The sequence below is a fragment of the Lissotriton helveticus genome, chromosome 5_1 (genome assembly GCF_964261635.1).
Source record: "Lissotriton helveticus chromosome 5_1, aLisHel1.1, whole genome shotgun sequence".
In the NCBI taxonomy this organism is placed as follows: domain Eukaryota; kingdom Metazoa; phylum Chordata; class Amphibia; order Caudata; family Salamandridae; genus Lissotriton; species Lissotriton helveticus.
Genome location: NC_136065.1, coordinates 1,366,547,817 through 1,366,575,550, shown reverse-complemented (window position 1 = coordinate 1,366,575,550; position 27,734 = coordinate 1,366,547,817). Strand labels below are relative to the sequence as shown.

Genomic DNA, 27,734 nt, shown 5'->3' with positions numbered 1-27,734 from the left:
GAAGCCTGAGCCCATGTTGTTTTCTTTTCTTTTGGGTCCACGCTCGCCTGCCACAAGACGAAGCTGGGAGCAGAGAGACAAGGAGTCTACAGTGAAGGGCACCACACCTGCTTTATGTCTATTCTATGCTGACTATTGCTGCCTTCAAGAACGCACCTATGTTGATGGTTTAAAACCTGAATATCTAAAATAAACCAAACCTATAAACCCACATAGTTTTGGGACTACTTTAGTACCGGAGAAGGGAGGGGGCGACAAACTGTTGAGAGCGTCCCAACCACACTATCATTAGTGTGACAAGTAAAGTGACACCAGTGCCCAGTGGTTTAAGGAGCCCACTGCAGCCCAGTTAGGGTTATTTTAATAACAACCTGATGGACCTATGTAAGCTTGCATAAGGGCCCACAAGATCCTTGCTGTGCCAATGCTATATACATATATATTCACTGAAAAAACCATAGGTTTTACACCAGTTATAGTTAGCTGGAAGTTTTACTCGCATAAAACCATTGAAATTCCCACGTTATAGTTAGTTGGACTCACTATAACTTGCGCGTGCAATGCACTGCTGATGACGTCACATATTACATCACTCATGACATGGTCAGTGACATCACTCATGACATCACTGATGACACCATCCAGTGAATGTGTGTCTTTCTGAAAAATAAATATTAGTGAGTAATGTTTGAATATTTAAATATATGTATTAGTGTTTCACTTTCTGTATAAGTGGCTGCATGGGTTGGTGAGTAGGTACATGTGTATGTATATGGGTTATTAGAAGTTTTTCTTAGTATCAGTATGAGTGTTTGTATGGTTTGGTGGGGGTATTACTTAGCACATAGATGCATGAATGACTGACTCTCTCTTTGTATGTGTTTTGAAGACAGCATATGTGCAGGACTGTATGGGTGGATGAGAGTGTATATGTGTGTGTTAGTGAGTGAATGACTATCTCACTAGTGTCTTTATCAGTAACTACATATGTTTTAATCTAGTATATGTGAATATTGATGTATATAAGTGAGTATATGCGAGAGTGAGGGATTTTAAGAGTTCCTGTTTAAATAAGTATGTGTTTCTATAAGTGATTGTTTAAGAGAGTAAGTATGTGTACATTTCCTTAGAAGTAAAATGATAGTCTGTGTATAGCTCTATATGCAAATAAATGGATGTTCAATAGTTTATTTGCATGTGTGAGTATGTGTGTGAGTAACTTTTGGATGACTGTTGGTGTGTAACAGGATGTATAGGTGTGTCACTACATATGAAGAGTGAGTATATGTATGAGTGAGTATATAGAACTGTTGGTGAATGAGTGGATGTGTATATAGATGGTGGAATTACTGAATTGGTTGTTGTAACTGTTATGGGTATCTCAATTTTTTTGTAAATTTTAGTTTCTATTTTTGAATATGTGTTTCAAAGGTTAGATTACAGTGAAAGGAGGTGAGTCACTCTGTCACAAGGATGGTGTCATCAGTGATGTCATGAGTGATGTCACTGACCATGTCATGAGTGATGTAATATGTGACGTCATCAGCAGTGCATTGCACGCGCAAGTTATAGTGAGTCCAACTAACTATAACGTGGGAATTTCAATGGTTTAATGCGAGTAAAACTTCCAGCTAACTATAACTGGTGTAAAACCTATGGTTTTTTCAGTGAATTTAATAGTTTTTTTTAATGCTAATTCCTAACTATAACTGGTGTGAAACCTATGGTTTTTTCAGTGAATTTCAATGGTTTTTTTAATAGCAAATCTTTATAGGTATAAAAAATAAATTTTAAAACGAATTTTATATTGTATAACTATGTCAGATAATTTTATTTTTTTTATTTTTAACCCTGGGGCGCGTACCGGTGAACGCACGGGTAAGTCCAATGTTACGGCGCGCCCCGGGGCGCGTACCGGGCAGCGTCCCGTTAGCGCTATTCTCGCGATTGAAAACAACATTGTGACGTTTCGTGTAACCGCGTGATGCGTCATATGACGCACTGCGTAAGCGCACCCGGAAGCACGCAAGCGCATACGATCGCGCAACGTCCTGACGCGCTTACGCTACGCACCCCCGGGGGCGCCCCGGAGCGCGACTACGGGCGCGCCCCGGGGCGCGTAGCGTAAGCGCGTCAGGTCATGTGACCTGAAAATAACACTTTTGATTGGTTCAGAACACTTTTGGTTTCTAAATGTTGAAAGACCCCACCTTTTTTCCTCATTTTCACTTTTGAGTGAAGAAGACCTGCATTCATTCTTTGAGAAATGGCTTCACTAGTAGCAGCTGCAGGTGCATCTGCACCACCATCCACCTCCACCACCACCACAAGGACCACCACAAGACCACATTGGTGGTCAACAAGAAGAGGAGGACGAAGAGGAGGAGGTGGAGAGGGACTTTCCCCATACAGACCCAAGGAACATTTTATTTGGAACTTTTACAAGATGCCAAGGGGTGCAAAAAAGGTGAATGCAGCTAAGGTGACTTGCCTCATCTGTGGCCAAGAACTGTCAAGAGGGAACCCAAAGAAGAAGTATTCTTTTGGGAACCACACGATGATAAGACATATGCAGAGGAAGCACCCGAACAATTATTCGGCAGCAGAGGTCAGGGAACTGACCAAGAACCCTTCCCATCATTCTTCAAGCGCCTCCAATCAACCCACTCTATTGGATGCAGAGGCTAGGGAGATGGTCCTTAATGTCCAAACTAAATTTGGAGATTTTAAATTTGTTTGCAAATATTGCAACAAAACAATTTCATATGGTGAGCAAAGCATCACTTTAATCAATCGAGCTGCAGACAACCATCACTGCAGCAAGCGACCTTAATTTTTTTCAAATTTTTTTTTGCTCCAGTTGAGCTGTTTGCAATTCCCTGTGTTTTGTTTCACCCCCAGAAAAACTACAAAAAAATATAAAATTGTTAAGAAAAGCCAAAAAAAGTAAAAAAATTCAAAAAACAATAAAAAAATATAAAACAACAAAAAGAATAAAAAAAAGTTCTTTTCAGAACTACCTCCAATTTATATAAAAATGCTACAAAAAAACTGTCTTTATTCCCCCATGGTACGCTCCCCGGTACGCTCCCCGGTGCGCGTACCGGGCGCTCCCCCCACGAAAATCGAAAAAAATTTTAAAAAAATGTTTTTACCAGAGGGACCCTTTTATGGCCCCCACATCAAACCTAGGGTCTATCCTGCCCCCTTTTGATTATTTCCCCCTTTGTTTTTACCACCTCTTGTGTCTCGATCCTACCGAGACACAAGATGGCAGCCGCTCCGGACTGTTTGGAATGTTTACAGACACCCGAGAGCCAATCAGCTTTCCGTGCGCAAGTCGCGTGGCGCGCCCGGAGCGCTCCCCGGTGCGCGTACCAGGGCGCGGCTATAGATATATAAATTCTTTGGAACCTAAATTACTCAAAATCCTCTGGAGCACATATCTTGAGACATAGCAAAGGCACATCGGGCTACCAGTCCCTACAATTTTGCCAAGTTTGGTGAAAATCCATTCAGCCGTTCGAGCTAAAAGTGAGACCGACCGCCCTATGGAAATTAACATGGGGAAAACACGTTTTGGGACCCCCTTTTATCTCGGCCCCCGCTTGACGGATCCCCCCCCAAACTTTCAGAGAAGGAGCGGAGCGCCGCGAGGCAAAGTTGAGGAAAATTTCAGGCAGATTCCTTAACCGGCGCCAAAGTTATTACCAATAGAATGTTGCGATTTCCCTATGGAAATCAATCCTAACTATAACTACCTACTGGCGACCGCCAGTAGGATAGATATATATATATATATATCTCTCACAACAAACTCCGTTTTCTGGGGGCCACCGACTCTGGAGGGCGGGCTCAAGGGTTGCAGAAATGGAGAAGCCTGCTTGTTGTTCAACAACAAGCAGGCTTCTCCACTACTGCAACCCTTGAGCCCGCCCTGCAGAGTCGGTGGCCCCCAGAAAACGGAGTTTGTTGTGTTGTATTTCATGGAGGGGGCATGACACGCTCTCGCGCACCAACCAAAGGATTGCCGCAGGTATTGGTTGCGCATTTGGGAGAAAGGGAATAGGGGAGTTGCTTTCTCCTCTTGGAAGCTCCGCAGTGCCGACCCTTATCAAGGACAGAGGCAGCATTAAAGTGCACTTGCTGGATAAAGAAATACGTGCACATTACCATTTGGAACTTTGCTGGGACATTGTTTTAAAAGAACGCTATTTGGAAAACATGAAAAATAATGCAATGCCTCGTTATTATGAAGCAAAGGTGATGCATGCTGGGGCGTGTAGTTAATCCTATTGCCTCGTGACCACTTGAGAAGTATTGAACTCACATGTGAGCAAGGCGTGGTGACGCCAAAACCGGTCAGGATGTGAGTTATAAAATGCTGCCTCATCTGAATAAAGTTTCTTGTCTGCACAGAAGTCGGAGTGGGGCTCTATCTTTGTGAAGTGTTCAACAAGCAGGCTTCTCCGCTCCTGCAACTCTTGAGCCCGCCCTGCAGAGTCGGTGGCCCCCAGAAAACGGAGTTTGTTGTGTTGTATTTCATGGAGGGGGCATGACACGCTCTCGCGCACCAACCAAAGGATTGCCGCAGGTATTGGTTGCGCATTTGAGAGAAAGGGAATAAGGGAGTTGCTTTCTCGTCTTGGAAGCTCAGCAGTGCCGACCCTTATCAAGGACAGAGGCAGCATTAAAGTGCACTTGCTGGGTAAAGAAATACGTGCACATTACCATTTGGAAATTTGCTGGGACATTGTTTTAAAAGAACGCTATTTGAAAAACATGAAAAATAATGCAATGCCTCGTTATTATGAAGCAAAGGTGATGCATGCTGGGGCGTGTAGTTAATCCTATTGCCTCGTGACCACTTGGGAAGTATTGAACTCATCTGTGAGCAAGGCGTGGTGACGCCGAAACCGGTCAGGATGTGAGTTATAAATTGCTGCCTCAGATGAATAAAGTTTCTTGTCTGCACAGAAGTCGGAGTGGGGCTCTATCTATACTACTATTATAAAGGAAGAACTTTGAACCTTTGAGGCGGGTAAACTCGGGAACCACAGCGCCAATCCACACACCCGATACATCGTTGTAATCGTCAGGGTGTGCAGATGGACATAGGCTATATAAACTTAATAAATATACGTTATTTAAAAAATTTACCGAAAAAAAAGTAGTCCCTTGGAAGAAGCGCCGGCCGCGACGTGCGTGCCCGACGTGAGGAGCGCGGGGAGGAGCGGCGTCCAGGAGCGCGAGGAGGACCAGCGGACATGGCACGGGGAGGAGCGGTGAGGAGCGGCGGACAGGAGCGGCGGACAGGCGGTGAGGAGCGGCGGACAGGCGGGGAGGAGCAGTGAGCGGCGGATGAGGTAGGTTATTTATTTATTTATTTACGAGCGGTAAGCGGCGGAAAAATGAAGCAAAAATTAAAATCGTGAGCAAGAGGAAGCAAACGGAGCATTACAAAAGTGAGCCAAACGGTGCATTACTAGAGGAAAAAGTTACGTGTGCAGGTTACAAAAGCGTACATCGTGAGCAAGAGGAAGCAAATGGAGCATTACAAAAGTGAGCCAAACGGTGCATTACAGGAGGAAAAAGTTATGTGTGCAGGTTACAAAAGCGTAGAAAGTAAACATAGAGGTATAGGAGGAAAAAGTGACGTGTGCAGGTAGCAAGAGGAAGCAAACGGAGCATTAAAAAAGTGAACCAAACAGTGCATTACAGGAGGAAAAAGTTATGTGTGCAGGTTACAAAAGCGTACAAAGTAAACATAGAGGTATAATACTGCAACATATGGAGGAAGGCTCCGGGGGACCCACGGACAACGTCGGGGCGGGCGGGGGACCTGAAGCCTAATTGCTCCTGGACAACGTCGGGACGGGCTGCTAGATAAAGATATATATATATCTATGTGAATTTCCAGGAGGTGATTAAATATATCTATATATATAGATATAGATATATATAGATATATATATATATATATTTTTTTCTCACCTCCACCCCGACCCCCCCCCCCAGATATGGCATTCGCATAGCAGGTAGGGAGTGGTGAACCATATGTACAGGAGCAGAGTAAGGACTGGACAAAAAAACGAGCACTACTGCAAGCCTGAAATCTTCATTGCGCAATCAGTAATGCATTTGCTGTATTAAAATGCTCTCAGGTAGAGGAGGGAGATAATCCGGCGCATTTCTACCTCATTCATTTCTTAATAGATTACCTGCTGAACATTTAAAGAAGATATGAACCCTTATCTTTCCGTTTGATACATTCTTAACTGTCTTTAGGATCACCCTTTAAGTATTGTGAAACACTGCAGTGGATGAGAAGTTCTACAAACCCACCACTACAATGGTTTATATTAAACAATTATGGGAGCAAAGATTATCGGGGCAAAAACAAAGGGGAAAGGAACCCATGTACAATGAGCTGTACATTCATTCAATATGGCTACAGCACAGCCGCCTGGAGCTCTATCGCTGGCGATTTCCCGTTTCGAGTTGAGGCATCCACAGAAGCGGTGAATATTCAAATTCTCACTGGAGAGATTAATATTTATTTTCTTTTTTGATTCCACACAAAAGCTTCAGAAGTATCTTAGGATCCTTTTATAGATCCTCTTGCTTTTACTCAGTCCTGTTCCTTCACACTGTTCCCACTTATATTTAATGCAGTTAAGAATTATTTAGTAGACTGTACTTAAATGTGCTGCTAGACAATCTTAATTTCAATAACAGAAATGCAGCTGGAAAAGCTACTAGTCAAGCTTGTGTTACCTGGCCTCCTTTTAAAGGGAGATTCGTTTGCTTGCGGTCTCTCAGAATCCAACTCATCAAACAACGCATCAGCATTCTTCTGGAACTGACTTTCAAGAGCTGCGGCCCACTCAGCTCGGGTCTCCATTGCTGGGCAGTGCTGGGTCCAATGTGCACAGCTGTCTCCTGACAAATGAATACAGAATGGGTTACAAATATTGTTAAGTAAACTATGTGTCCTCTACACAACTGCAACACCACATAAGGCACTTAGTCCCGTGCACTGCTCTTACATTCACCACATAAAAGTATGGCCTTCATTCCTAACTTTCCACACACATTTCCACTGCCACCACCAGAATACAAACCCCTTTAACAGTCACATAGAAGTGAACTTCCAGCCACTAGCCTCCCATAACCTATAGTCAGAAATACAACATACAGAAACAAAGGAATCCACACCACGGCAATGCACTTTCAGAATACTAACAGAATTGGATCACATCCCACGCCACACTCACCCACTGACCAATTACACTGAACATACACCTGAAGATCTAACATTTCAAAATGAGGTCTGGTTTAATTCCTCAATACTCATACACCCTCATACAAGAGTAACCTGAACAGAAGCTGGCTTTCCCTTACACATGAGATTCAAGTTTACAGACCTCCACACATTCAACAAAGATATTGTGACCCCAGAAGACCCACTTTACTTTCAAGGAATTCCAAGAGACTAAAATCCAACCCTGGAGCGAGTATTTTCATGCAACATTCAATGCCAATATAGACAGGTTTTCCTTACACAGAATCAAGCACCCTCACATCAGCTAGTCACTCCTCAGGAGACCTCTCTGAAACTCCCTGCCTCACATGCATAATGCCCAAGGGTGAAGCTTCCAGCGATTCCAGAACAGGCTGAACCCATTGATTTATTTAGCAACAATTGCTGCAGAGGAGGAGCCAAGATGGCCGTCGGGACGGTCGTGTAAGCGCCCGGCTCCGCGAGCCTTTCACTCCTGCATCGATATCCTGCCTCTTTTCCTGTGCCTTTGTTGCGGTATAATGGAGATTGAAACGCGCTGACACCGCTCGCGTTCCTCCGAAGTCTCTGCCTGCTGGTATTGCGGAGATCTGGACACGCCGCTTTTCCTCCATGGTTGCCCCTGGACCCTCTGCCTGCCGCCGCCGCTGGGCGCTGCTTTACCGACGTCGGAGAGACGATCTGGGGAGGCGCTGTTGATTGCGTTGCTGCTGCCGGCTGCTGTGGGAGATGGCGTTTATCCTTCGCGGATGTGGCGAATTCCCCCTGTGCTGTAATGTATACTGGCGAGGTGTGATTCCCCTCTCGTAATGCCTCCCATTGTTCCTCTGCCGACGAGCTTAGCTGCCTCCATTTTGGGACATCCTTCCTGCCTAGGGTCGCCCTCCTCGCCTGAAGCACAACTCTGTACTACAAGCCGTGTCTCTACCTGCGTCCCGACCTTTCTCCCGGGGTCCGTGTCGCCCTCCCCCTCCCACTGGGGTTTCATCGGCGATATGGTGCTGACGCTGGTTTTTCAGGACGGGCTGATGAATGCCTCCTTATCTCCCGGGGGTGCTATCCTGCCTAGGCTTGAGAGTGGTGACGGCCCGACGGCAAAGACCTGCGTCTTGGTCCGCTTGGAACCGCAGCGGGATTTGACTTATGGCGACATCCTGGCAGCGCTCGCCGGCTTACGGGACACATGGCTGCGATGCACCCAGCAGCTGGGTTGGAAGATTGACGACGCCATTTCTGCCCCGAGGCGCCTGACGCGATCCGGCTCCCTGCTGCTTCCGATCACTCCTGAAATGGATAATATGTTTCTGCATGCGTGCCCGATACAGCGGATGATTCCTGGCAACAACGGATTGTATCAGTCGGTTGATGGAGCTGCTGTTACATTGTCTCCCCCCCCTCCGAGAATTGTGACTATGCCGTTGCTTTTGTCCCCATTGCCTTGCTCACCGCCTTCTCGGCTGCTGACCCTCCTGACCGCCTTTCCCTCTAAAGGCTTTTTTCTAAGGTGGTGGACTGTTTTTTATCCTGTACATAAGGGGACGATGGCATTTTTGGACACTGGACTTATTGCTCAATCGAGACTTTCACTTCATCTTCTCCTGTTTCTTCTTGGTTGGGGGCGGCCATCTTGTCCTTTTGTTCTGCCTTCGGTGAGCTCCCAGCGGTGGCCATGTTTGGTGGGCTTTCGACGTTCGGGCCAGGGCTGATGGTTTTCTTCTCACTGACTTTGTCTGTTCTACGGGCGATGATTCGGACTGGGACGCTTTCTACTATGTTTGAATGCGCTGTTTTAAATGTTTCTTTTCCCCACCTCAAGTTGTATTAATCTGTCCTGTTGTTGATCCTTTTTGGGTGGGGTGTGGGTTTCGTGCGGGCTGTGGAGTCTGGGAATAATTGGTTCTGGCCCTCCTCCGGGTTTCGGTGCTCTATGGGAGTCTTAGACTGGGATGTTCCTTTCTTACTCTCATGATTTAGGTTTTTTCCTAACCCTTTCCTTTTTCCTTTTTCTCTTCCTCTTCTATATTTCGGGTTTGCTGGGCGACAGACACACTGCTGGGGGGGGGGGGTAGGCCGTAGCCTCCGCATGCGTGTTGGGTGGGGGGTGGGAGAGGGGTCTCCAATTCACGGGTTTTAGTTTCTATGGTGCCTTTGTTTCTCTTCTTTTGTCTTTCTTCTTTTTCTTCTGGTCCGTGTCTCGGACTATTGCGGGCGGGGGGCGGCGTGCGTTGATTCGATTGCTCCTGCTGTTGCCTTAGTTACACGTACTTTGGCCGCCGTGCCGCCTGGGGAAGCTTGACTTTTGGGCTGTTGACCTTTCAGATTGATTTGTCACTTTGGTGCTGTTATGCCTACACGGACTCTGTTTTCTTCTTATATATTTTGCCTTTTTGATCTGTAAGTGATATGCTGACCTTTATTGTTGCAACGAAAAATGTTTAAAAATTAACCTTCATTGCTCCTTCGTCACAGTATCATGATGATCTCAGCTGTGGTCTTTGATGCTCGCTTGTAGTAGTGTTGTATTATTATGTCGCTATATTGTATGCGCAAGTGCCTTCACGTTTTTGTGGCCAGCCGGTGGGTTGTGGGCCCGTATCTTGTCTTTTTAATGCACAATAAAGGTTTTTGAAAAAAAAAAAAAAAAAAAAAAAACAATTGCTGCAGAGGGATGGTAGACGCCACCACATCTTGCTAAGAGAGCACAGCCAGGGTCTACTCACACTCTGCAGGGCACCGGGCAGCTGAACGCTTTGTTACACCACCTAGCCCCATCTTATACAAGGCCTATTGACTAAGAGTATTCCTCCCAAGAGCACAACGATTGACTGATCAAAAACGACAGAATCCATCTATCAGTATTCACTATACTCCTATTACTTTAAGTCACTGAAAGCTTAACAAAATATCCTGGTAAAAGCACCCAAAACACAAAAGAAAGACTGGAACTCCGAACCTGCCAGGTGAAACGGGTAGTAATCGAAGCCCATCTTCCTGAAGGTGAGCTGGATAGCTCCGTTTGTCACTCGTTGTTTCGCAGCACCTGGAATAAATAGCAGGCCAAAATCAGACTCTTTAATCAAGCCACAATGATGACTGTAGCCCACCGTAACCTGGGACAGTCCTACCTTTGCTCATGGTATCACTGATATATTAATTCTGAGCCTTCTTACCAAGTCTTCTTAAGTAAGTAATGCAACACCACTGAGCAAATCTTTAAGCATAGTGAGAGGTTCTGGTGACCAGAGACTAGTCATATCAATGAATTTAAACATACTTGCTTACAATGGATCCGTAACAGAATAACGTGATCCAAGGAAACAAACTGATTTAGCCTCTATTTGGACTACTGTCACATATCCCAAAGAATGAAGACTACTCAAATTAGCTGTAAACAGATCGAACTCTCTTTTGCAAGAGTTTTGAGAGTCTCAATGAGATACATAAGTTACTTACCTGTAACTAGAGTTCTCCAGCACTGAAATTGCTCGAAGAGTCACATGTTTGAATGATTCCCAGCCATCTCATATTGGAAGTCCCCAGTAATTTTAGGTACGGCAGTAAACAGTGTCAACATGCCATGATGTGAACAACAGTGTTTATTTAATAGCACCTTCACCTCACTGTAACCTTACTAAAATTTAGTTATTAAAGACAATGTGCTCAGCACTTTATGTCCTCTAATGACCACCATGCTAAGAGTTCACTTCCCGAACATGTTAAGAGTACAGACCAGAGGGTCAGGCACATAAAAAGGAACAAGGAGGGCTGCATATGAGGCTATGAATTTTTCGGAAGTACGGACAAGCATGGAGGCTCCTGCTATTAGTGATAGAAAAGCTTTGACCACTTTCCTTAGATCTGCAGGTTGCCACCTTAGTCCTCCAAGAACGCATTGGTCATGATGATGAAGTCTGGTACTGAAGTCAAGAATGTGAGGACGCGTCACAGATCAGATATTTGAGACCACTCTGCTAACATTTCTAGCATCCTGGGGGTAATGCTAATCAAGTGATCGAAGGAGTATTCCAATTGGATCCAATGCATTTGGATCTCCTTTTGCAGTGCCCTAAGCTTCAGTCGTGCCAGTGAGACCAGGTTTATTGCGGAAGAGATCATGCTGAGTAGCCATTTGTACAGCCGCACTGAAACAGACTTTCTTTTGGAAATCTTCAGAACTAAGTTTGTCAAACCTTGCTGCCTGTCTTGCTATAGATAGGCCCGGTTTCTGATTGTATCCAGGTTGGCACCCAAAAACATTATAGTTTGAATTGGGATAGTTAAAGATTTTGGGTACTTCACTGTAAGGCCAAGTCTGTAAAATAGTGAGTGGCAAAGCATGGGAGCTCTGGCAGCTTGCTGTTGTGTTGAGGCTTTTAGCCGCCAGTCGTCTAGATAGGGCAATATGGGCATTTGCACTTCATCATACCTGGGCTAAGGATGAGGATGGTATTGGCAATGTTCGTAATGCCGCTTGGGAGGGGCATAATATTTATGATATTAATTCTCTTCCCCATTTTCCTCCTGGAATTTTACCTGGAGTTGTGTGCTGCTCCCAAAAGGCCCATCGTCGTCCGGCTCTTCTAGGTCTAACAAGTGTCTTGGTGGCAAAGGTGAGACCTTGCTGGGGAGGTCCATTCAGGTCTTAAAGCTTTTTTTGTTATTTTGGTGTTTTTTATCATTGTGGACAGTCCCATCAAATATGTGAATGTGAACTTAAGCGGCAACGGTAGGAACTCCATCGTCGTCGCAGTCGTCAACGGTGTCGCTGGCTTCGTCGATGTTGTTGCCGTTCATGGTGTCTTGATGGACGATATCACCATTGTCGATGAGATGAGTGCGTCGACGGCCATCATCGAAGTTCTCGACAACGATGGTCTTGTAGACAAGAATGTGGTGACAGGCGCCGTCGATACCGGCTTCCACTGCGATGCCGACAGGGTTTTGAGAGAATTTCTTTACCTTGCTGGTTCAAAGAAAGAAGAATGCTTAAGCTCCCATATCTTCATAGATGGTGTAGAAGGCTGAGCGGAGGCCACCTCTGTGGAGAGAGTTATTTTCTTCTTTCTCAGAGGGTCTTTATGATGCCTTTTTAAGGCCTTTCTGCTCTCCTCAGAAGCCCCTTGGTCAGATGATCTTGACCTTTTGTGGGTTCTCACAGATGTATCACTGTCCTCCTCAAAAGTGGTTTCTTCTGCGATTTAGACTTCTGTATCCACAGAAGTAGCCTTCTCTCCCTGTCCTTTAGGGTTTTAGAAGAGAAAGTGTGACATATTTTGCACTCCTTTACTTGATGTTGAGGATAGAGGCAGTAAAGACAATCTCTATGTGGATCATCCATGTGTCGCTTTTTCTTCCCACAGGTCTTGCAGGATCTGAAAAGGCCTTCTAAGAAGTCTCAGACCTAGTAGTTATAGATAAATCTTCAGATGTAAAGGAAAAAACTGAGCATAGGGAGACTACCTTCCACAACGTTCAGTAGAAAATTGGAGGGATTCAGCCTCTGTTGGGCGTGTTCTAAAGGGTGCTGTCACCTGATTGGTTACAGTACATTGATAGGTTATTGAACTGACTTTGTATTGCCATTATAACCTATGATGCTGATACATACTGCTTTACTATGGTACTGTGGAACTCCCACGTCGACGACGGGGAATAATTCAAGCATGTGAATCTATGAAATATCCAATACTGGAGAACAGAAAAGAGTGAAAAGAAAAAAGAGAAAGAAAAAAAGGAGGGGGAGGGTAGACAGCGCAACCTCCAAAGTGAGCGATTAACATAAGGGTATCGATCCCTCTTTGTTACTTTAGTTTATAACGCCTTCTCCCATCCCTGAATGCTCAGGGTTATCTACCCTCCACTCCCAACCCACAGCATCTATGTGAGAGATCGGAAGAGTAAGCATACCTAAAGGTTCGTTAATCTCAGCCATTGCGGATACCAGGGTTATTGTTATTCAGGTGTAAAATCTACCTTTGGGACCGAGTCTTCCGAGGAGCTCAGGTCACAAAGACCAGAAGCTTGAATAAGTTTCGGAAGTCAGCCAAGTCCCAGGCCAGTTCTACTCTGGGGTTTCATGAAAGCACAGAATGGTGCCCATATTTTCTCTATCTTAGGGACCTGGTCCCTTACCACTGCTGCCATGGAGTATAGTGACCGCACTATGGGCTACCACATTTGGATCATTGGGGGCACTTGAGCTTATCACTTGCATGCAATTGTTATCTGTGCGGCAAAGAGGAATTGGATGAGAAATAGGCCTCAAATGGTTGTCTATGGTTAATCTAAGTGGTCGCCCTGATCACCTAACAATAAAGTTGTAGGCTCCATGTATAGAGTAATATTTGTAAGGGCCTTAATCTGCTTTAGTATCTCTTTCCAGAACTAATAAAACTCAGGTGCAAAACCACAACAAATGGCCATCGTGCCTCGATTGGTCTTACAATTCCATCGCTCTGGGTTCGAATCTTAGATAGCCGCCAGTCAGACTGGTGAGAGATATCATCAAGAGAATTGTATTACTGTTTTCTTCATAGGTGAAGCAAATGGAAGAGGCAGAGTCTCGCGCCCAAATATGTATCCATGAAGGGTCACCTAGCATGACCCCTAATTCCTTCTCCCATAAGGGCATACTAAGGTTTAACATCTCAAGACGGGGACTGAAGGAGACAATAGAAATTAGTAATGCCTTTCCTAAATGGGTGACCTCACTAGTAGTCAAGAACTATTTTTTACAGTATCCAGACAATGAGATGATCAGTGAGATGACTGGGGACCACTATAGAGCACAGACTATCTGAAAAGTGAACACGCTACATAGGAATATTATTGAGTAAAGAGAGGAGAAAAACTTTTCTCTTCGTACAATGTGCATATTATTGATAAAATCCAAATGCTGGGAAATGTTTTTGGGATATTGACGTTGTACGCAAACTATATTACAATATGGCCTCATTAGCTATTTTTTTATCAAAGTCTTGTAAAAAGCACACAGTACGTCCTGTGACATGCTTAAATGAAGCATGAATATGGCCCAGTGTTGTGACTCACTGGGACTCTGGTACGCACTACATGAAATGAATTATTCCTTTAAACCATTATGCGCATTTTGTCCAATGCAATTTATTATGATTCCCAACAATATTCATCAATGTCATCAATTTTATGATGCAAATTTTTACACTGTCATTAATTTATCCGTAACATACTTCAAACACAGGTTTACAAACAAAAATTCAAATTAAATGAAAAGGACAACCCAATGCATTTCGGGGCGACAATGTCTTGTGTTGTTCTGTGCTTCAACAAAGTTTTTGTAAAGAAAAATTCGTTTATTTGAAAAATACAAAAAAGAAAAATATTTGTAAATAAAATGCAAATCTTGAATGGATTAATTCTATGAGAAAAGTCTCGGTTGCATTCTGTTTGAATCGGATGTAGTACATAAAAGAGTAAATTGAAGGAATTTGGCAGTATTGGCATTTTGTGTGATATTCATAGTTAAGGCAGGGTTTGGCCTTACTGCGTGGGAACCCATACCCAGTGGTGATTACAGTCTATTTAAAATAAGGCACAGTCGTATTCTTTGTGGATTACGGTTATGTTCGCGGAACCATTACAGACTTTTCAATATTATTTTTCACAGCATACACGTGAAAAAGGCAGCGAGGTCGAAACCTGCACGTTTAGACTCGCAGGTAAATAATTTTTGGATGTGTATCATCTTAAAAGCGCAAGCTGAATATACACGCGTATTGACGCTAGTTGCTTGTCCGCCACAGGTTTTTTCTACGTGACCGCAAGCTCCACATTACACGCAGGTGAGCTACACTTCGTTATATATACTTTTTGAAAAAATGCATATGCATTTCATTCTTGATTATGTAGTTACTTGGGTTTCTTCTTTATCACTTTTTCCACATCATAGAACGGTTACCAACAACGTTTGCGCAGGTAAAAAAATTCATGATTGTGAGGTTGTTTGAATAACTCTGAGTGCAATAGGTAAACATTGTTAATGGGATTGGATATGCTTACACACCCTAGTTTTTGATTTTTTCCGCAGATATTTGATTGAAATGCTCACATCAAGTAGACACAGGGTACAGATTACCTTTTAGGATTTAGGTAAGCTTTCAAAGCGCAATGTTGCTGATATAAAAGATGTAAACAGTGTTTAGCTTGTATGATTAACATTCTCCTTGTTTGTATCCTCCTTTTTTCACAGACCCCTGACGAAGGGGCATTGTCGCCCCGAAATGCATTGGGTTGTCCTTTTCATTTAATTTGAATTTTTGTTTGTAAACCTGTGTTTGAAGTATGTTACGGATAAATTAATGACAGTGTAAAAATTTGCATCATAGAATTGATGACATTGATGAATATTGTTGGGAATCATAATAAATTGCATTGGACAAAATGCGCATAATGGTTTAAAGGAATAATTCATTTCATGTAGTGCGTACCAGAGTCCCAGTGAGTCACAACACTGGGCCATATTCATGGTTTAGGTATCAGTGGGCAGGCACTAATCTGGTACAGCACACTTATCGTTTAAACGTTCTATAATTGTACAAACACGAGTGCAGATTCCCTTTCTCATTCAGATTTTCACTTTTTAATGCTTAAATGAAGAGCATTAATTTGTTGTGGATTGTCATGTTATTTGAAACTACAACAATTTTTTTTCAACTACTAAAGTGCTGCTGATATACTGAAAATCTTTCTTGTGAATATAGGCAACTCTAAGCATAACACTTGATTTTCTCAAAATGCAGTTCCACAGCCTTTTTAACCGCATGCGCGCTAGCGGTTTTCCCGCTGCGCGCTGCGATTTTAAAAATCCTGCGTTACATGATGAGCTCAGCTCGTCATCCGCGTAGCACAGGTTACGCTCATGACGAGCTGAGCTCGTCATGAGCGTAGAAGGGGTTAAGTATCGCCAACCCTGGGCTAAATACATTACTAAATAAAATCTTCATAGATATATACATACATCGAGTGGTTTTGGTTCAACCATTTTCATCCACTGGTCTGTCATTCACACTTTGCTCCCATTCACCACAGCGCACATTATAGAGCATTGGGTCAGCTTACTTCAGCCTTTGGTTCTCATGCACTATGAGCAGTTTGTTCGATCAGATACATCCGCCTAAAAAGAAGCTATTTCAGTGACAGGGTCTGCGAGCAATACATTTACTTAGCTAATTACTTTTTCCATGCATTTGTTCTCTTTGTTTTCAGTCATCCATGTCTGTTTACAGATTACAGCAATGCAAAGCCAATAGTATATTTTCTTTTTGCAAATAAGAATCATATTTTCCTGTGATATGCATTAAAATTAAAAACCTTTTCTGTTCTTGGTCTAGATACTACATCTGCCTGCTAGGAAGAACCCATAGTATTCTATTGAAGTTACTTAAAAGGTTAATTATTTTTTATTATATAAAAATTTTATGAAAATCTCATTTAGGCAGCAGCATTTTTTTTCTTCATTTGAATATGATTGCAATAAAAATAGCTAATTAACGTATTAGCTTGTTAAGGCCAGCTTGTTACCTTTTCGGTGGGAACCTGGAGGGGATGCAGGGGTTAGCAGCCTCTTCTACTTCTATCCAGATAATAATAAACAAGCTTTGATTGTGGGACTGAAGTTGGAAAACTTCCTACTTAAAATCAGCCAGCTTCATAGCCAATGAAATGAAGTTGATCAGAAGACTAGTTTATGTACAATGAGGCTACACAGCTAAAAAGCATGCACAAGTGAGTGGAAGGCAAGACTAAGCATTGCAGAGAGAAAAATGAAGATTCGGAGTGCCGTCTGTGGTGCAATAAAATAAGGGTGGTGAGGTTCCAAGAATCAACTCAAACCAGACATAGTCCTTACGACGTTCCTCTGAGAAGTATCTGACAATTTACCAATGTCCAGAAAGTTCATAGTGCACAGAGACTACTACTCACCAAGGACTGAACTGATGCAGGACAGACTGTCTTGTTGTGAGCTAAACTAAAGTGACCTTAGCCTGACAATAACTAGAGAGGAGAACAATCAGAAACACAATGTTTCCATTTACTTGGATTTTAACCCAAGGGTTCAGTGCAGACGATCAGCGGGCCCCCAATGGGTTTGCAGAAGTTAATAGAGATTAATGGTAAAGGGAGTTTCAAGACTCCAGGCTATATCGTGCCACGTTGAGAGTACACTCTGCAACTACATCTATGGAGCTATCTATATCCTTTATAAGAGACACTCACCAGAAAAGCTCTGAATGATCTCCTAAGTGAAAGGTATGCTTTATTTACATAATCAACACAAAAAGCACTTTCTTAAAAATTGTTCACTACAATTTTTGTTCGATCCATTCATATGTTATTTTAGGTTCACACATACACCTTGCTCCGAGCAGAAATGGTGGTCATAATTGCTGTCCTTGATAGCCATCTCAACCTCTTAAGCATGAAACTCCGGACTTCTCGGTTTTGACATTATGTTTAATTAATGAAGATTGACATACATTTTAAAATATGTTCAATTGCAGGGCAATATTCGCTGACAATTATGGGTGGAATGATATTCTGATACAGGACCAGGGATGTTACTGTGTTTGTTGTTTATAAAGGTAGTAATGGGATCATGAACACATTTAAAGCTCAGAACACACTTTGTATATTCTCTTACATTGAAAAATTGAGTCTTGGACTTCATCTCATTGGTAGTAGGACACAACGTTGTTCAGCGGGAGTTAGGGAACACAATTGCCAAGTGATAAAGTTATAAACAATTTTGTTGGTTCACTACAAGTCATGACTACATGTTAGGGTGGGGAGGTGAATTTAATATTGGCCTTAAACAGCAATTACACAATGGGCCTTTGTTTGGATGCCATTCTTGTAGTAGTTCTCCTACAGGGTGGCTGTCTGAAGTGTGCCTATTGATGCACTACAACATAGCATCGATCCCTTGGCCGAAGAGGTGAATGCTGAGCTGGACTTGCATGCTATGTTACTAACAGATTTATGCATCTTTTTGCTTTGTCTGCCACTTTGGGAAACACCTTGCTGCTGGTGCTTTGCACCAATTGTGCCCATCATGGACAATTCCATTACCTCCTTTTGCTCTTCAATTAAATATTATGAATATATTCCCCCTGTAAGTGGTCATGTCTAGCATGACAACCATAGAATTTGCAATGTCCCAAGGAATGACTTCCCCACAGATTATACGACTTTGTCCACTACATTTTTACTCAGAGATAACGGTCATGTCATTCTATAGCTTTGAGCTTTCTTTTTAAAAATAGATTCTGGATCACCTAATGTGGAACATTGTGGATCAGATCTGTATTTAGATTCTATTCATGGAATTATCCATTTAGTTCAGTAAAGTTACATGTATCCATTACCAATTCAAGGTCAATAAAAGCAGGAATCGATTTTTCACCTATAGAGATGTAGACGTCTGAACCAGGAGTCAAGAGAGCTTCCTGTAGCTGTCATGTAACTTACATTTTTTTCTATTACGAGTTAATCTTGGCTGACGGTGATGTCCTAAATGTGTACAAATAAATATCTGCTGATCGAGAATTGGTCAAATAATAATTCCACATTTCTTTTTAATCTTCCCCTGCAACATACCCATTGTCTTCTGTGTGCCTATTTTGTTCCACTGGTGGTGTATGTTGAATGCCGGGAGGGGTGTTAATTACATGCTGTGAGTCATCATCTTTCTTTGGTACCTCCATCTAAGGTATCAAAACTATGTCCTAGTACAGTCGACTCCTCTCTAGGTGTTTTCTTTTTATGTAAGATTATGAAAGGTGTACCAAAAGCCTCCTGAAATTATTATTATTTTGACTTTTTCAAAACATTTAGTGAAAAAATATATTTATTGCATAATTTCTTAGAAATGGATTTAAAGTTGACTGATACAGGAAAGCAAGCAAGCTTTAGGATCTAACAAGTATAATTTTTGACACTAGATCCAAGATCTTTTTTGATACCCTTCAAAACAAGACTGATTGGCAGGTTTTGGGACTACATCTAGATTTCATTAACACAAACTCAGTGGCATTTTTTGTGAAGTGTACTTCCTACAGTGTTATCACTGTGCCAGTTTATACAAATCTTTCCTTCTGGACTTTCGTCAATCTTATGTTACAATTAATTTTTTTAATTATGAGAATGTAACCTTGTTTATTGTTTTACAAATCTTAAAATGCCTCTAAAACATGATGGAAAGGATGCACTACAAACTGATTGAATCGGTTGCTCCTATGACAATAAAATCACACTGACTATGCTGCCAATCAGGAGTAAGAAAGCCCTTACCAGTAAAACAAAATTAAAGTTGAATAGGTCTAGATTTACATCATTTGCATTTCCAGTCATCTAGTGGTTAGGTTAGAAAGCTCCACTTTTTTTTTAAATCAAATGCTGGGAGGGTCACAAGTGAAAATATAACTAATCAAATACAAGTATTTGATTTAAATGATAGCGCTAGTCAGTTAGACTAATGTGTGTAGGGTTTGTAATATTGTCATTTCTTAATAATGTGTGACAAGAAGTTTATATTCTGCAAGGTCTTGAAGTGGCACATTACTGGGAAGAGCTGTTTGTTCCGAGAGTGTGCCCCTAGCTCTACATGTAATTGTTTCCCTACAGCTTTATATGCAATTGTATGTAGCAAATTCCATCTTTCTGAATTTTTAGGTTAGCTGTGTTTTTATACCTGATGTAGGTATGCTCCTATCCGCATTCGTTTGTGGGTCTTTGACAAAAATAGAAGTTCAACTGTGAATAATATAAAGTGACAAAATGATCTTTGTTGTTAGCCTTAGATGTGCAGCAGAACCAGTTCTATGTAGAATTGTATGAATGGATGTTGTGTAGTTTAACCATTTAGCTCACAAAATGTTCAAAGTGGCATAAGACCTACCAAGAATTCAAATGCATAGCACTTCATTCAAAAATGGTGAGAAATGACATATAAGATATTTATATAGCATTATTATTTATTTGTAACTTTACAAGTAGTCTCAGCCAAAACATCACAACCAACAAAGTTATTTCATTTGGAATAACAGCATCTCACTCGCAGCTTTCTCCAATTCAAGCCTACACAAATTTCCTCCACCTAGGAGTATACACACTTTAACCCAATAAAAAGCAATTGTTTGTTACTGAATCTAAGTTTAAGATGGCCCATATTTCAATGCCAGCAGAATTACCAGAATACAAATAAAGGTAAATCTAGGTTATTCAGTAACTTCTTCCCCTGCACTGTGTACTCCACTGTGGGTGTCAATCCACTCTAGAAATCCTGTCATCTATCCTGATACTAGTGATTGGCTTCCAAAGTTCCTGGTGGAGACTGTGTTTTTTAATCCACTAGTCTATTCCTTTATCAAAGCAATCCCAAATTCTTCACAGATTACCTCTCCTCCCTTACCTGTCTCTTGTGCTTGGCTGTCATCACAAATATGTAGGTCTAGGCGGGAGATGAGCAGGTGATAGGACGACTCTTTCATGTCATATTTATCAAAGTATTGACCTACGGTGCTGGTGCTCTGACTGCCAGAGAATGCTTGGGACCAAGTCTGCTGGGCACTGGGTGGTGGTGGAGTCACCTATAGATGATGATTAGAAAATAATAAAATAACCTAGTTCGCAACACCATTCAAACTGTCCTCCCACCTATAATGTCTGACACAAGGCTCTCCATACCTGTGCCGGCTCAGGAGCCATACTTTTCCTCTGTTGAGCTGACTTTTCCATAGCTTCACTAAGGGACTTGGCATACTTCATCATGGCTTTGAGCTGTGATTCTGTTAGCACCCACAGCAAATCGTCCAGGAGGAACATCAACTTTGAAGCCACCACGTTGCAGTCTTTTGTCTATAATCATGAGCAAAAATAAATGCAAGAACTTGACTCTTATACACACATACCCGTGGGAAAATGCTCAACCATCTCTCTCCTAATCATAAGCTTGAACTTTAAAAACAGGGTTGTCCGGGTCCACAAAATTCACAAGATAGGGACGCCTTTATTTAGGGGTGCTTGCACCATGGGGTGGCTAAAGATTGCAGTCTGGCCCCTAGTTTCCATTTAATATTGCCAACTGTGTTTGAGTGATCTGCAAGCTACTGTGGCAACTGTAATGGTAGATCCTCCCCTCTCAATGACAGTATAAAGCATGTTTCAGCTGGATCAAGGCACTCACCTTCCTCTTCAGAGCAATCTGGATTCTTCCCTGGTTGGTGATCAACCTCAGTGGAGTGGTCACAGCATCTGGATCACCACTGTCAGTAGCATCAGCCTCAATACGAAGGGTCTGCCAGGTCAGTTCCTTAAATGTTAACACCTTCACACAGGAGAAAGGAAGAACTCCTTAGTCTTACGTTGCCAAAGGACAAAAAGAACTGCAATAGCAGAGGGGGGAAACAAGCAAAAGTGGGTAAGAATAAGGGAGGAGAAAAACACAGAATGGTAAATAAAAAAATTGCAAAAAGGCATAAGTTACTTTGTTTTCCAGTATGGGAACTTCTGTAATGTCACACGCTGAAAATATCATCCCACTGGATGGTAAATTACTGGCATAAACCTGGTTAGGCACTTTTAGCTACTGTACATTGCTGAGGAGTTTATGCCGGGGTGTAAACTTGGCTATTTAAAAAAAAGATATATAAGAAAATCCCTACAGGACTTACACCGTTTTGGGTTCTTTTTTCAACGCAAGCAGGACGTTCCTTTATAATCCTCCATAAATTAAAGTAGGTAGTGGCGAGTGTGGCATTATGGAGACACATTGTAGATAAAGATAAATTCACCTTTGTAGCCTTTTCTTCTATTATCACCTTTTTGGGGGTACCGTGCCATCAAAAGGCCCCACCAAAAACCACTTCAAAAGCTAATTCAGAGATTTGAGCTCATCAGCGGGCATGCACCCATAATGCATACGCAACACGTCCCAATTTCCTAGTTCCATGTGTGCCCGTGTTAGTTGTCCTGTTGAAACCTGAAAAGGGCCCATCAGTGTTTGTTTTTTACACCATGTCCAAGGGGCCGGCTGGTAAATGTGGATAATGAGATGCAAGCTACAGACTAAAAATAATGAAGTAAGCATAAAGGTACATTTATTCTACTCTAAGGTCCTGGCTCCTTCCCATTCTTAGGTTTGTGAGTGCATTCACAACTGCTGATAATAAGTGATGGCTAATGCATCATCAAAAACAATAGGCACAGGTTGTGCAGAACTACCTCCCAAAATTTGGTATTTCCCCCGCATATTACCTCTACAGTGCAGTGCAGGCTGAATGTGTGTGGGGTAGTCCAAGCTGCAGCCTGGCCACTGTCTGTATATCACTTACCTGGAGACTGTAAACCACGGTGCTGCAGCCCTGGTGACGTGTCTAGGCACCGGATGTATACAGAGTGTAGCTACGCACAGTAAATGTTATCCATCTCTCTACAATTCTCGCCTCGGTGCCTACTCTAACCTGGGGTCCCACTCGGCAACTCTGGGCATTAGCTTGCCTAATCTCCACAATGGCCCCATCAACGCCGGGGATGCCTGGCTCCACCTTGGGGATTCCCAGTAGGGACCATCCCACAGGGAAAGCCACGACGGGTTCCCCAGCGGTATACAGCGCCGGGACGCCCCTTTGCTGGGGCAGCTGTGCGCTTTACAAGTATACGACATTTAACATTTAACATGGTGGCCTTACTAGCCCCTCGGCCAGCACAATGATCGGCAAAGTCGTAAACAACATCACCTTATGTCAGTATAATCGCATTACTGGTTAAAGGGCAGAATGGGCCTTTCAATTTTATGGCCTTCAGGAATAAAAGAAAAAAGGCTTCCTTTCAAGAAGATTAATGAAATAGGAGGGCAGCTGCTCAAAGTGTTTATGCAATTGCTGGGTAAGAAACAGTATGAGTCTATGAAGCACCTGATTGCAAAGAACAGGTATATTCTACTGTTAGGATCTCTTTTGAAGGCCTCCTTACTTGTGGAGAAGGAGTTCCCAGACTCGGTCAATCAGCAGTGAATGGCTGGAAAGTAAGTCTTGCAGTTGTCTACCTGCATTTCAGTAGGATGATGCAAAAAAGAATACCATCCACTGAGTAATTGCAAAGGCTGATGTCCTTCCACAGTCTTCATCCCAATCACACCACTTGCTCTTGTGGAGGACTTCTTGCGGCCACCATACATTCAAGGTTTTTGGAGGTGTAGCTTAACAGTTCAATGGCTAGTGCTTCAAAAGCCACATGCTCATATTGAGCAATTGAAGGGAGAGATGCAACACTTCTGTCGTGGATGGACAGGTGGTCTTCGATGGTGAAGTAAGATATGGTAGCTTAGGAAAAGATGGAGCAGGTCCGAGCACCAAACCATATGAGGCCAAGCAGGAACAAACTGGAGCATAGAACATCTTGGGCTGTCAGACGATTAAAGAAGTCAGAGGGTAAGCATCGATAACATGCCCTGCCAGTCCAAAATCAGGCCATCACCCAAGTAGTGGCTTCGCCCCATTCAGGATGTCACCTGTCTGCATCTGAGAGTAGGGAGACATTCAATGGTTTAACGAACCCAGGCTCTGAAGATGGGTCTACAGCCATCTGGAATAGCTGTGGAGAGTGGGCTAACCTTATGCTTCCCTGAGGTTCGAGGACAGCAACGAGGTGAAGAATGCAATGAGGACTAAGGGAAGCTGGAAGTGATTGGGCCACTAGTGGTCTAGCCTTTCTGCGCCCGATTAATAAAGCAAGTCTGACCTTTCTACTATGAAGTCCACATGTAATGAGAGGGAGACTAAATCCTGTGGAGACAGGCAATCAATGTGAATAGTGACTTCTAAGAGTACTGAGGAAGAGCTGTGCCAATTCCATTTCTTCCAAGATCAGGGTCGGCTGAGTTGGGTGGGGTCATATACTCCTAGGTGTACCTTTGGAGTCATGATGAACGTACAAAAATACTGCTACATCTAGGTGCCCTTACAGGAGAGCTAAGTGGGGGTCTGGTGCTGCTCAATGCCTTCACCTTTTTTGTTGCCCTGCGAGGTGCAAAGTGGTGTGCTTGAGCGCTGCATTGGTAAATGAGTCCTCCAGAGTATCCTTGCATGGTGATGCTCTCCGCCAGTCACTGGGCTGTCATCTGCACAGCGAGAAGGAACTCTGTTCTATAAAGGGGTGGAGGAGTCAGGAGATGAGGTTGTATAATCACGTTTTGACTGCGACAGACACAGAAGTAGCTGGCCTCAGCTGCTCGGTGAAAGTCTTGTGAGTCAGGGGAGAAAATATGAGTCGTAGCCATCTGACATGGACTCAAATATAGAGGCTTAATCTAACTTGTAGAACAATGGCAGTGCTGCACCATGTCTAGAAGGAGAGACTGGCATGATCCTACAGTGCAATAGCGATCTCTATGGAAAAGGACTCGACAGAACAGTGCAACAAACTCCACAGTGGTGAAGAGTCAGTCCAAGAAATGCCCTCCAATGCGGAGCGGTTAATGCTCTTTCCTTGGACTGTACCAACTGAAACAGGTTGTGCAAAACCATGAAAAAGAAAACTCTCACAAGTAGAAATAGGACAGTGAAGTTGACCACCACATGGAAGGGTATCGGAAGGGGAGACTGTCTTGCTACATCATCATTAAAATGGTTGCTTTAATCTCACTTGGGCTTTTGTTTTTTACACAAATGATGCAATCCAATATCCCCTAAAGGATCTGTGCACTCTTGCTCTGCAAACTAACCAGCCAGCAGTTCTGGGGACCTTATATCGATGCACATAGATAGAACACAGGCTTGCACCCGATAACTGCCCTACCCCAAACAAGTAAAATATAGGCAATGTGTTTAAACAAAATCATGGCACAATGACTTTAAAGCCAGAGGACTGCAGCACAAGTAGAGTTCTGCATACAATAATAGTCCATTTTTTTTCTGGTAGATAAAGGGGAGTGTAATGTGGAACTCCCAAAGTCTGGGCCCAAACATACAACAAAAAACAAAGCTATGTCAGAATCCGTGCAGGACCATTCTCTTAGCTGAGTGATATCAGTGGCTGTCTCCAACCTGTTCCTCTTTGATGCCCTGGAATCAAAGCGAATTGACAGAACTTTTAACAATGTGTCCCAATGTGACTTAAAGCCATCTCTTTGTGAAACAGGTCTTTAACATCCATCAAAGTGAAAGAGTGAGTTTAGCATAATTTGAGAGAACTGATCAGGACTGAGAGACAGGAGACTTAGAGGTGTTGGCCAGCGGGGCGTAGACTGTCAGTTCTACAGTCTCTGCTCTCTGACAAGGGCTATCCTGGAGCCACGTGGTACAGGGAAAGTAGGACCAGAGTACAACTTCTTATCTTATTGTCTTTATATGCAGTCACTTTGCTGTGATTACAAATCCTGCGAAAAGACTGCCAGGGCTGTGGCATTTGTTGCTTATTTACCTCTCCTCTTTGAGGGTCTGTCACACGAGTGAAGCGGAGGTCGCTCTGCTGCCACTTGGGGTTGACGCTGTAACCCTGGAGTTGCCACAATTCAAAGGATGCATGGAAGGCCTTAGCGTGGATTTTAATTGTGATGGAATTGACAACGACAAACATTCCTTCGACCACCTTCTCTGCAAAACCGTACTCACTAAAAAAAAAAGACAAGATAAAACAGGGTTTGAAAACAAAGAGTACAAATGTAGGCATTTTCAAATCAAACTGTTAACACGGTCAACCAAAAACAAGGGGTATGGTGTCATCTAGTTTTCTGGACACTTTTATCCAGGCAACAATTATCATACACCATTAGAATATGTAAGAGGCTATAGAGAGAGAAAAGAAAGTGTGTGGATGTGCTTGAGTGTAAGAACTTGAGAACACATTCAACATGGAAGTCGGACTTGAGAGGTTCCTAGGTAACCATTTATGCATGACCGGTGCATGTGTGAAATAATAGAAAATGTCGTGCACACCCTACTCATGTAAGACGACAGAGTTTTCACAACTGTAATGCATAAACATGTCCATGTGTGGTGTAAGAAATATCATAGACAGCATGCAAGTGTATTCAATTAAAAATGTACACAGTGATCAAACGTGTCATCAGTGCTCTCAAGCGAATAGGGCAAGAAGTGCAGTACAATAGAGCTATAACAGCTAGGATAGGAGGTTAATTACCTCTGCCCAGCAGCTAGGGCAATAGGAGACTGTCCATTGGGTGGGCGTGGGTCTTCACAAGTTCGCATTTCCACCTCCACCTTATCCAGGAACTGTAAGAGAAGAAAACATGGGAGAGACCAATCCACCGGTGGAGACCTCCCACGGCGTGTGTGTGTCTGTGTGTCAGGCATGAAGGCAGAAGGAGAGAAATATTGGAAGGAACAGTGGCCAGTGCAGGAGTGATGCCTTTAGAGACAGGGTGAGCTACAACCGGCGACTGCCATTTATAAGACTTCAACTACTGCCTGGGTTCAGACATAATAAAAGTCGAGGATGTTTCAATATATAGCCGACTACAAGGGCAACAGCTAGCCCAAGAAGTGGAAAAGAATAAAGAAATGCCAAGGGAAAGGGGATTGCGGGGAAAAGAAATAATGAAAGAGTTCATCTGAAACTAATTGAAGGAGGGAGAGACAAATTAAAGAAGGAACAGGCAAATATGGTCAGGAACAGGCAAAGTAAAAGAAAATAGTGGGGGTCCTGAGGCATGAACATAAGGACTTCTGTCAGATCCATCACAATAAAAATCACTGAAATTTAAATATTAAAAAAAATGCACTTTGGTGCTTTATCTAATCCCTGGAGTAAAGGTCACCAAATATTACATGGAAAATTCATTTTGCATATGGTTACAGTTTAATGTATGCCCTTACAATTTACATTCTGCTTGTGGGTTACATAGGACCCTTTCAGAGAGCATTTTATAAAACAGCCCAAGCCGATTTTCACTAGACTCTCATGAATCCAATCCATTCTTACTAATCGCAGCCCAAAGGACAAAAAAGCGTGACCACATCAAAACCTGATGGTCTCCAATTTCTATTTGTAGTCTCAGAGGATCACACAAAGTTCTCTGCAGCACAGATAAGGCTCACTGGGGCAATGGCCTGTCATATTTCAGAAATAGGCACCCTGCTATGCACTAACCTGAAACTCAACCCAAATGTGTTCAAGAGGAAGGAAACGGAGGCAGAACCCTGGGAGCTCAACCCCCCAAATTTTAGAACGTCCTGAATCCAAAACAGAGATCTGTTGCAATTAGAAGAGATTCAGAAGACTTCTGAAATTCGAATTACCAAGGCGGATATACAATAACGTCAATACAAACGAGGGGTCTCGATTGAACAATATTGGACACCATTTCCTTTACTCTCTGTAAACCAGCAAACTAATCAATCATAAACTTGGGGGGGGGGAGAGAGGGAGGACCCTT

The 27,734-nt window shown here is 42.9% G+C and overlaps 1 protein-coding gene across 3 annotated transcripts in view; it reads right to left on the bottom strand.

Moving 5' to 3' along the window:
* BLTP3A (bridge-like lipid transfer protein family member 3A) overlaps nucleotides 1-27,734 on the bottom strand; it is a 571,303-nt gene that overhangs the window by 404,626 nt on the left and 138,943 nt on the right. For all 3 annotated transcript variants that reach the window (XM_078644270.1, XM_078644271.1, XM_078644272.1), the window contains exons 4-10: nucleotides 26,480-26,571; nucleotides 25,760-25,949; nucleotides 21,525-21,665; nucleotides 21,026-21,196; nucleotides 20,751-20,928; nucleotides 10,257-10,343; nucleotides 6,778-6,942 (exon numbers count right to left, since the gene is read on the bottom strand). In XM_078644270.1, coding sequence (XP_078500396.1) covers nucleotides 6,778-6,942; nucleotides 10,257-10,343; nucleotides 20,751-20,928; nucleotides 21,026-21,196; nucleotides 21,525-21,665; nucleotides 25,760-25,949; nucleotides 26,480-26,571 — 1,024 coding nt within the window. The remainder of the gene's footprint in view (nucleotides 1-6,777; nucleotides 6,943-10,256; nucleotides 10,344-20,750; nucleotides 20,929-21,025; nucleotides 21,197-21,524; nucleotides 21,666-25,759; nucleotides 25,950-26,479; nucleotides 26,572-27,734) is intronic.